Below are 11468 nucleotides of genomic sequence, written 5' to 3' on the forward strand. Positions count from 1 at the left end.
CCGATCCAGTGTATCCTTGCGGAATCTGTACAAATGAAGTGAATGATGATCAGGATGCCATCTTATGTGAAGCATCTTGTCAGAAATGGTTCCATCGGATCTGTACTGGAATGACCGAAACAGCTTATGGCCTCCTAACTGCAGAGGCATCAGCAGTGTGGGGCTGTGATACCTGTATGGCTGACAAAGATGTCCAATTAATGCGCACTAGAGAAACTTTTGGTCCACCTGCAGTGGGCAGTGATGCATAATTACAGGCATTAACTGAGATGTTTTTTATTTTATTTTATTTTTTTTCCTGTGTGTTACAGAGGTTCGGTATACAGGATTTTAATGTTTTACATAATATTTTAAATGCACACACAAAAACATTATTTACCTTTTGGTTTTTATTAATATTTCACTCATTACTAGTGCAGATTTTGTACTGTCATTGTCTGCTATCTTAAATGAGAATAATGTATATGGGGGTGCTTTACAAACATTTATAAATAAATGTCAGTTGTTATTTATCATAAACATAAAAGCCTCTTCAAGCTTCAAAATAATATATTACAAATGTAGGCAAGTTTTAACTTTTAAAAGGTAGAATCATTGAACATGTATATTTTAGTGCCCAACATTATATCATATTAAACATTAAATTTAAAAAGGTTACCAAGGATCCATTAAACATGTTTTCAGAACATATTGTAGGTAGCCATAACATGGGGGAAACATACATTTTAATGGATATTTTTTAAAAAGTAGTAGGGTATGACACCAGATTCTTTCTCCATTAGGGTATTTGAAATGAGTGAATTTCATACTTTCAAGTAAGTCTTTCCAAGATAGCTGTTTGTAAAGATATGAGACATCCTAGCATATAGTAGGTTCTTAGTAAGTATTTGTTGATTAACTGTAGATTATACCACGTGAAGTGGCTAGTATTAGATCAATTGAAAACTGACTGCAGTTAGTGAAGTTGGCATAAAGTATATTTCCAGTTGAATTATAATGGTGATATGTTCTTAATTTTCTTCAATATTGAGGTTTTTCAATTGCTTATTTGTTTTTCAGAGAAAGAAATAATAGAATATCCTATAGAGAATTGTGAATATCTCTTTAAAGTTTGATTTTAAACTATGACATAATTGCAAATGAGGAGGATAGAACATCCTAGAGGGTTTTGCCAGTAAGATTACTATTCAGTGGTAGTAGTAAAAATCTTGTTCTGGGACTAGCAGATGGCATAATGGTTATGTCACTGAACTCCCATGTAGTCGACCTTGGTTCGAGTCCCGGACCTGGTGGCTTAAAACTCAGGCTGGGCATGTGTACATGTGTATATAACCAAAATCCCAAGAGGAGAATGGAGGAGAAGGGATTGTGACATGGATATCCCTCCAGGGGGTGATTTCTCACCTTCTGTCTCTCTGGCGAAGGTTCTCACCCTATAGCAAAAATCTCTCTTTAAAAAAAAATGTCTTGTACTAGGACTGGCAGGTGGGGTAGTAGTTAAGTCACTGAACTGTCACATGGCCAACCATAGTTTGAGTCCCGGACCTGGGGACTTGTTTTCTCATTTTCTCTGTGTGTGTCTCTCTCTGGTCAAATAAAAATAAAATAATAAATAAAAATTGAAAAAATCTTATTCTAGGGACCAGCAGTTAGCATAATGGCTATGTCGCTGGACTCCCACATAGTCAACCACGGTTCACATCCCGGACCTGGTAACTTAAACTCACGCCTGGCGCGTGTGTGTGCATGCCCAAGATCCCAAGAGGAGAATAGAGGAGAAGGGATTGCGGCGTGGCCATCCCCCCTGGGGGATGATTTCTCGCTTTCTGTCTCTCTCTCTGTCTGGTGAGCGCACACGCACTATAGCAAAAACCTCTCCCCCCCCCAATCTTATTCTAGGGATCTAAATTTCAAATATGAATCTCATATGAACTCAAAATCTATTTTTTCTTTTTAAGTTTTTGCTGAAGGGCACATGTGCTCACCAGGAAAAAGTCACTCCTCCCAGGATATTGTGGAGATGTAAAAATGGACCTGAGAGTATCCTCTAGAGAGAGAATCAAGACCAGAGAGAGCTGGAGGAGTGCTTTTCTGCTGAAATCCCATTTCTGGAGCAGTTTATAACTTGTGATTGAACAAAACAAAATGAATACCACGTAACAATTGATAACAATTTATAGAATGGATGGATATTGATGAAGCCCCTTACCGTGTGCCACCATTATCATTGCAACCAAACAAGTTCTGCAAATTGTATGGTAATCTGTGAAAGGGGTAAACAATTATGACTCTTTAAATCCAGGTGAAACAAAGACAGCAGTAGCATATTGTCCAAAAATTTAAATTATGCATGCAAAATTTTATTTAAAAACATATCTTTTGATTAACATGAACCTACTCTTTATGTGGCATGTCACAAGCCACTAAAGCTATATTAATTGGTTTGGGCTGTGAAACTTTGTCACACCCCATTGTAGTCACTGAGTCTTATAACCAATGGACTGTCATCTTTTTCATTATTTGGATCTTCTAAGAAACAACACATTCCCCAATTGAGAAGCTATAACTGGAGGATTTTAACACTTTATACTAATGAATGATGGATTTTATAAAAGTTAAATATTTGGTAGTCTGTTGGAAGAGAACTATTAATGCTCCTAATACCTATTTCGATTGAATAAAACATTTTTTAAAAATACAGAATTGTAGGGATCAGCAGTTGGCATAGTGGCTATGTCACTGGACTCCCATGTAGTTGACCGTGGTTCGACTCCTGGACCCAGTGACTTAAACTCACACTGGGCGCAGGTGCGTGGTGTGCGTGTGTGCCCAAGATCCCAAGAGGAGAATAGAGATTGTGGCATGGTCGTCCCCCCCGAGGGGTGATTTCTGTTTCTCTGTCTCCCTGTCTCTCTCTGTCTTTCGCATGCACCCTATATCAAAAACCTCTCAAAAAAAAAAAAAACAGTATTTTTGGTTTTGACCTACAAAAATAGTGGTCTCCTATGGTACAAAGCAACAGGATTTCTTCCATTTGCCCTTGATTAGAGGCGAATACAAAATACTCTGAAGTGACGTAAAATCTTTACAATTTTAGGAAATGATATGGATGTTAATACTAGGTACACCTTTGTGTGAAAACTTTACTAGTTGAGGGAATCAGCAGTTAGCGTAGCGGTTATGTTGCTGGACTCCCACGTAGTCGACCGCAGTTCGCGTCCCGGACCCGGTGGCTTAAAACTCACGCTGGGCGCATGTGCGTGCGTGCCCAAGATCCCGAGAGGAGAATGGAGGAGAAGGGATTGCAGCGTGACCATCCCCCCTGGGGGATGATTTATCACTTTCTGTCTCTATGTCTCTCTCTGTCTGTCTGGCGAGCACACACGCCCTATAGCGAAAATCTCTCCAAAAAAAAAAAAAAAACTTTACTAGTTGAAGCAGGTTAAAATGCAATCTTTGGGTCTGATAACATTGTGTTCAGTAGGATACTTGAAGATTCTAATTTGCTTACATTGGAATTTTTGTTAGCGATACATAATTTTTTAAACACTTAAGGTTTTTTTTTTTAACGATTGTGCCATGGGGTGTGTGCGCTTGCCAGAGAGAGACAGAAAGACAGTGAGAGGGAAAGTGAGAAATCACCCACTAGGGCGATGGCCATGCCACAATCCCTTCTCCTCCATTCTCTTCCTGAGATTTTGGGAACGTATGTACATGTGCCCTGCATGATTTTCTAGTCCCCAGGTCCAGACCTTGAACTGTGGTTGGCCATATGGGAGTCCAGTGCCTTAAGCACCATGCTAACTCCTGGCCCCCCAATTATGTTTTTATTGAAATTCTAGTGAATGCTGATATTTAAGAAATTATGTGCACTGCATACTTTATGTCAAGTCTTAACATCAGGTAATAATTTTCTGTGACTGAATTGTGGGTAGACCCTCCTAATGTTCTCAGAAGTTAATACTTTATGGTAGTACTGGAGTTGTGCTCATAGTTAAAATTGGTTATGTAGTTTCTAAAATCTTTTTATTGCTTACAGTTTCAGTGGTTGTCTGTTTTTGTGAAATTGAAATACCCTCCCTCAAGCTAGTCTAAAAATACTTGATTTCTTTCATTCTCTATTTCCAAGTAGAGTTTTTTGTTGGTGATAGTAGTTTGCTATTGTTTTTTATGAGAGAGAGTTTGCATGAGGGAGAGAGAAAAAGAGGTATTTTTAAACAGTCTCATCATACTGTGATCCTTTGCTTCAGCCTCGCAGTTTAACTAGGACTACAGGTATATGCCACTGCGCCCTGCCTGGTCAGGCTAGTCCAGGATCCAACCTTGGCCTTCCATGTGGCTCTAGCCTTGTACAGCAGCTCCCCCCTCTACCACCCTTGGCACCACCATGGCTGGACTGTACTAGTTGTTTTTAAAAACTTAGATGAATTTTTATTTGAATGTTTAAGTCTTCCAATTTATAAATATCCAAAAGAAAAATGTGTGGTTGATTCTAACAGTGACTCATATTCAAACTAATCATAGCTGATGAACCTTTTTGTGTATTTGAATTAACTTTCTTACTGGTTCCATATTTGTTTCTACGTAACACTAAGTCAAAAGATATAGAGATGCTTTAGGATAGGAAATGTGATGAACAATCACAACTACCAGATAATAATTTGTCTCATTTGACCAAAAGAAGGCTATTATACAAATCATTAGTTTGTCAAGAAAGTCATGACATATTTTTCTATTTTCCCATGCAGAAGTGCATTATGACTTTCCAAATAGCCCAATAATAGGGCTTTCTTAGGAAAAATGATGAATTGCCCTCAACTTTGAAAATATGCAGTCATGGAAAGACATACAGGTGAAACTATACCTTTTTTGTTCGTTTGTTTTGGTATAATCTTTTTCTTCACTAAAAGGCCTCACCTCACATGTAAACAAGATACACACACACACACACACTCCCCCACGAGCAGGAAATCCTAAGAGTTTTCCTACACTCTCAAATTTTGCTCAAGTTCAATCTGGTTAACAGCATCTTGATTCACCAAGGCCAGGTTACTGACAGCAAGTTTTAAAGCATCAGTTCACAGAACTTGCTTTGCTCATTCACTAGAGAGTTCTTAGTCCAGATTCTTCTAGATGTTATTGGGCTTACTGACACTGAAACAGCTTATAAAAGAAAATTGTTCTTCAGGTAGAATGACTAGAATTAGGTATGTGATCAGTGTTTTCCTTTTGTGTGAAATATTTTAGAGTAATGCTGTTATGGTCCTTGTGTCCAAATTAGGTCATATACATAAAAGTGAAAATTTTCTTATACTAGTTACTTGTTCTTCATAAGTTAACACAATATAAAGAAATCCAGTCTTGTGGTAGATTTTGTTTTTAGACTCCCATCTTTGCCTAGTAAGCAAAAATCACCTCTTAATTGTAAAGGTCACCATGAAATCTGTCAGGTTTAATCAGCCAAATATAGTAAGCAACAAGTCATCTAATATTCTTTCAAACTTTTCTTGAACAAATTAGGATGCTAGTACATTCTGCAGTAGTTGTATTTAATAGTAAGAAAATATATAAGCAATGATTTAAAAAAATAAAAAGAATGCTAAAGAGTTTTGCATTTCTTGTTTGCCGTGTATAGAGGTTTCATATGCACAAACATTTGTGGTATTTTAGATTTTTTTTTAATTTAAAATGTTTAAAAGTATGCAGGTTCCCAAAGTTCATTTATAAGTAGTGGCTTGGAATTCTGTATAAAAGGGTTAGACTCTTAGGGAAGCTCATAAAGTCTTGTTTAAATCATCATGTATTTCTCTCTCAGTATCATACTGAGTTCTATTTTCTTTAGGGAGTGAATCCACATAGGAAGGAGGAAGGAGAGAGGTCTTTCTTTTTTTCCTAATGTGATTAGGAAGATGAAATTCATTCTTAGTTGTGGGTTGCTTCCTGATTATTCTGGAATGCTATGTAAGCAGGCTTGCCTTCTCCCCTCCTGGATGCTCTATGCTTGAAAATTTCCTCTTTAATCAGAAAACTTGTGCATTTGTGTAGCTGCTGTTGGCTAGATTTTAGGAGAAAAGCATTTTTCACAAAGATACGAGTGAAAATAGTGGAAAAAGTAGCATCAAATGTCTTTTTTAAGAAAATAATAGTTCAGAATGAGTCTTCTTTCGTTTAACTTACTAGAGGTTGTGAGGTCACCTGAGACAGAAAAAGAAGGATAGGGGAAAGCACACCCATTAGGGCTTAAGTCATGCCACAATCCTTTCTCCTCTGTTATTTCTTTTTTTTGGAGAGGTTTTTGTTATAGGGCATGTGCGCTCGCCAGACAGACACAGAGAGACAGAGAGACAGAATGCGAGAAATCACCCCCCAGGGGGGATGACCACGCCACAATCCCTTCTCCTCCATTCTCCTCTCGGGATCTTGGGCACACACGCACACGCGCCCGGCGTGAGGTTCTCCTCCGCCCTTTCATCCTGTTGAGATTTGGGGCATGCACTCACATGCCCGGGCATATCTCTCACGCTACCATGTCTGAGACTTGAAATGTGCAGTTGGCCATGTGGGATCTGCCTCCCTTAACTACTAGGCTATAGGACTAATTATAGAGTGATTCTTTAATATCTAACATTTCAAACAGTATGACCACATTTTAGTCACCATGAGAAGCATTTTTAGCAAATTAACTGATATTAACTCAACAGTACTTGGAATTTCCTCTAGATTATTATTTTCATAGTTTCCTGTCCTCTACTTCTGAACTTAGAAGTTGTCTTCTCACTTTACAGTTTTAGTAACTTCCTCTTCTCTTCCATTTATCCAATAGAATAGTCTAAAAGTCAAATCTGCATTTTCCAACTCTTGGTGGTACAGTGATGGGAGTTTGAAAGCACCATTGGAGCAAGGAGGCTAGAAATTTAATTAACATCTCTTAAGACAAATGGTCTATGGAAAATGAGGGGGGAAGAAAGTGGTCATGTATATACCAGGCATATCAGAGGCTTCCTGTATTTAATTTAAAACTAAATGAAACCCAGTGGATAAGTCATCTTTGTCATATTTATCAATAATACATTACCTGCAATTATATTAAAACTTATTCTAAATACCCATACCTTTCTTTTTCTGTAGATGTGTAGACGATGTTTCTTATTAGTTGGAATATTATCTTTTATAAAAGAAAGTCCTGCTTCTTATCATGATGTATGTGACTTAAATGATTGTTTCATATTAAAACTATTTCTTCCTTATGTACTGTTTACATATACCTCTTTTTGGGATATTAGTTCAGTACTTTTATACAAATCTGAGTGTGTTCCACATTGGTGACATGTATTTTTGCAGTAATTTTTTGTTTTGTTTTGTTCTTAGAGCATGTCTAAAGTAACACATGCACTAGTGCTGTGGTCTGTGGCAAAATTACTGTAATTCAAATTGGAAAATAAAGTGTTTCCAGACTTTGTCCAACATTTTCTTCCTATGGCAAAGGAAATTACTATGTAATACTAATTTTTTCATATGCTGGTATGTTTTAAGCTACTCTATGAAGTATGTGAAACATCAATATTTGTGGATTAGTAGATGGCCTAATGTCTTTGAAATGGGAGAGTGGGGTAAATTTGGTGTTAGCAATTCATGACACTCATAATACAATAAATACTTCTTAACATTTGATCTTCCATTTGTAGGTATAATTTACTAAGGAACTATGTTAACTGACAGTGCATGTCAAGATTTTTAAGTTTATACTACTAAAAATATATAGCAGACTTTGAACTTATGCTGATACCTCCCAACCAAAAAAGATAGCCACTCTACCATGACCAAAATAAGTAAATACTAATAAATACTAATCTTCATTTATTAAGAAATGACTAAGAGACCGTAAAATCCTCTAATTTTCTTAGAATTTGTAATCATTAATACAAGGACTTGAATGCTATTTACTTTGTATTGTAAATCATAATCAAGATTTTAAAGAAAAATGTTTAATCTTAAAGACAAAATTTTAAGGTTTTTATTATAGAGGCATTTATTTAAGAACATTGGTTGAAAAGCTTTCTTATTTTGTTACTAAAACAAGTACCCAAAAGAATTGTAATAGATAGTATTTGGCCAATGCAAATTTATATATTTAAAATTATGTGCTTGAAAGAAAAAAAGTGATTATGAGTGCTTCAACTGCAAATCTTTTTAAAAATACTCAAATTTTTAGACTTTATCAATTCAAGCTGTCCTGAATTAATAAGGTTTTACTATTGGGTTGTTGGAAAAGTCATGACGTATTTTTTCTTATGTTTTTCTATGCAAGATGCATCATGACCTTTCTGCAAACCCAATATATTAGTGATGTATATTACAAAATGTCTACCTGTGTTATGTTGATATCTCAGCACTGCATCATATTTGGAATGGTGGTTGTGGTATTGTACTTTTAATTGTTGACTGTTGATAGGATTGATATAGCAATAAATCTGATTTATCTTAATATTTTTTAAAATACCAGATAGGTACTGTGTCATAATCCCATTATATTTGACTTGAATATCCACAATTTCATAGGTCTATTTTTTGTGTTAAAATTTAGTATTATACATTAGGAGTTTATTTTTTATCTGATATTTTTTACGTACAACCTTTTAGAACTGAGTCCGTTTCTGCCTAAATCATAGCGGGTTAAGGAAGTATTAGTATTAAGTGATTCATGAATTGCTTTGTGAAAAATGTTAAGTAAAGTATGAAATGACTAGATCACCCCAAATTGTTTATTTCTTTATATGGTTAATGTACAGGTTACAAGTTTTAGAGAAATAAAGTTGTCTTGGTAACTGATTGAATGTAATAGATAGTGGATTGTGTGACTGTTTAAGAGCTTCCAAGTGTTAAACCAGTTATATTCTCAATTCTGAATTATTTTAGAACAGTTACTGTAAGTAGTGGTAAGCCAGTTCTCCTTTTCCTGAGATACTTAACTCTTACACTGTCCCCTTTCTGATCCATTCCCATCTTCCCTAAACACCAAGTGAGAATTTAAAATTAGAGGAGTTTGATTTGTCTTCCACATTTTACTTTTTTATTTTATAGATAAGTGAAAAGATAGAGGTTCTACCATCAAGACAGCCCAAGTTATTGTTGGCTATTCTTTTCAGGGATAATGCTAAATGTCATTTGTGCATTGTGTAAGGAATGTCTTTTGTCAGTATTTGGACTATTAGTAGAAATTATGTATGGCAGGCTTTCTTGAATATGTATTGTAAGTTTGTTTCCTATAGTGTTATTATGCTTCAGATTCTTTCAAATAAAGCTAGTTTTTAAAGAGGAAAAAACTTTTTAAAGTGTTTGACTTTTATCAGTAAAGTAGGTGTGAGACTATTGGTTTTGGATGGGAGATGTCTAACAAAACATTAAGCAGAGCAATAGCTTACAGTTTACTAGGAATTTAATTTTATGCTGAGGATAGAACCAATATTTTTGTTCAAGTCTTATATTTTGTTTTCCTGTGAAGATTATACATAACACTAAGTCTTGGATTTCCTTACAAACTGTGAACATAAAATATATATGTGTCTATATGTATATATAGACATATACAGAGACAGAGAGACAGAAAGCGAGAAATCACCCCCCAAGGGGGATGGCCACGCCGCAATCCCTCCTCCTCCATTCTACTCTCGGGATCTTGGGCACACACGCACACGCGCCCAGCGTGAGTTTAAGCTACCGGGTCCGGGACTCGAACCGCGGTCGACTATGTGAGAGTCCAGCAACATAGCTATTACGCTTACTGCTGGTCCCCATAAAATATATTTTTAAATTTTAACAAATTAGGACTTCAGGTTTGTAAATACAAAATTAACTGGAGCAGAACAGCTTCAGGAGTTTAATGATCCCTAAGACAGAGAAACCACTGTAGCAATATTAAGAAACATTGGAACCAGCAGTTGGTGTAATGACTATGTCACGGGAGTTCCATGTAGCCAACCACGATTCGAGTCCCAGACCCGATGGCTTAAACTCATGCCAGGCACGTGTGCATGTGTGTCCAAGATCCCGAGAGGAGAACAGAGAAGAAGGGATTGCAGCGTGGCCATCCCTGCTGAGGGGTGATTTCTCGCTTTCTGTCTGTCTCTCGTATCTTTCCGGGAAGCGCACGCGCCCTATAGCAAAAACCTCTCCAAAAAAGAAAAAAGAAGCGTTCTTCAATAATAAAATTAAGTTTACAAATTACCTACAGAGTTTGAAACAACTATCAGGTGCCTTGAGTCTGTTACCTGAAAAGAGTGAAATGTGAACGTGTTGGTTGAAGCAGACTTTATTGGTTGAAGCAAACTTCTGATCATAGGTAAAAGAGGTGACAAATGATTAAGTTATGTTAAGGTAAAATTTGAATGCATGAAAATCCTATTTAAACTAATGTAAGGAAAAAAACATCAATAACGATATGTGTATCTTACCTGCTGTAGGATAAGGGCAAAAGATGTGTAATAGCATTATGATTTGTTGCTGTAAGGTTCCAAACATACAAGTGATAAATATGAAAAAATAAGATTGTGTCCAAAAACAAGGTAAACTTAGATATATTTGTCAGATAGGAAATATACATATTAAAAAAAAGAAAAGAAAAAAACTATGAGCTATGATGAAGTAAGTAGCCTGCCTGACTCTAGGTCCCAAAGCAGCAATTTGCACTCAGAAGTTGTAATCTGGCAAGGTAATGAGGTCTAAACATTTCAAAATTTATGAGATGCAGTAACAGTGTTGAAAGGGAAATATAAAACTTTAGATTATTTTTAAGTCTCAGCTATAATGAAGTAAATATTGATCTCAAGAGAATAAGAAAAGAGCAAGAAATCCCAAAGAAAGAAGTAAGGAAATAATTTAAAAAACAATAAGAAATACAATAGGAAACAAATGTTGGGGAGAAATAAGAGTCACAGAAGTTTATTTAAAAGATTAATAAAATGGATGAGCCTCTGCTGAGTTTTTGTTTTTGTTTTTGTTTTTTTAATGGTAGACAGGAAAATCAAGAATTTAAAAAGTGGGAGACCAACTGTTAGCATAATGGCTATGTCGCTGGACTCCCATGTAGCCCACCATGGTTTGAGTCCTGGACCCAGTGGCTTAAACTCACAGCGGGCGCATGTGCATGCGTGCCCAAGATCCCGAGAGGAGAATGGAGAAGGGATTGCAGCATGGCCATCCTCCCTGGGGAGGTGATTTCTCACTTTTTTCTTTTTTCTTTTTGAGAGATTTTTGCTGTAGGGTGCATGTGCTCACCAGAAATACAGAGAGAAAGAGAGAAATCACCCCCTGGGGGGATGGCCACGCTGCAATCCCTTCTCCTCCATTATCCTTTCGGGATCTTGGGCATGCGGGCACGCACACACATGCGCCCGGCGTGAGTTTAAGCCACCAGGTCCAGGACTCAAACTGCCGTCGGCTAAATGGGAGTCCAGTGATATAGCTATTAT

General features: G+C 36.6%; 1 protein-coding gene across 1 annotated transcript in view; it reads left to right on the plus strand.

The window, feature by feature from the left end:
- The window catches only part of PYGO1 (pygopus family PHD finger 1), a 16799-nt gene extending 15524 nt beyond the window's left edge, over positions 1 to 1275 (plus strand). The window contains exon 3 of the mRNA XM_006163287.3: positions 1 to 1275. This exon is cut by the window's left edge and continues 898 nt beyond it. Coding sequence (XP_006163349.1) covers positions 1 to 251 — 251 coding nt within the window. The 3' untranslated portion in view covers positions 252 to 1275.
- The last annotated feature ends 10193 nt before the right edge of the window (positions 1276 to 11468 follow it).

This window comes from Tupaia chinensis, unplaced genomic scaffold, assembly GCF_000334495.1.
Source record: "Tupaia chinensis unplaced genomic scaffold, TupChi_1.0 Scaffold141943_1, whole genome shotgun sequence".
NCBI classification, from domain to species: Eukaryota; Metazoa; Chordata; class Mammalia; order Scandentia; family Tupaiidae; genus Tupaia; species Tupaia belangeri.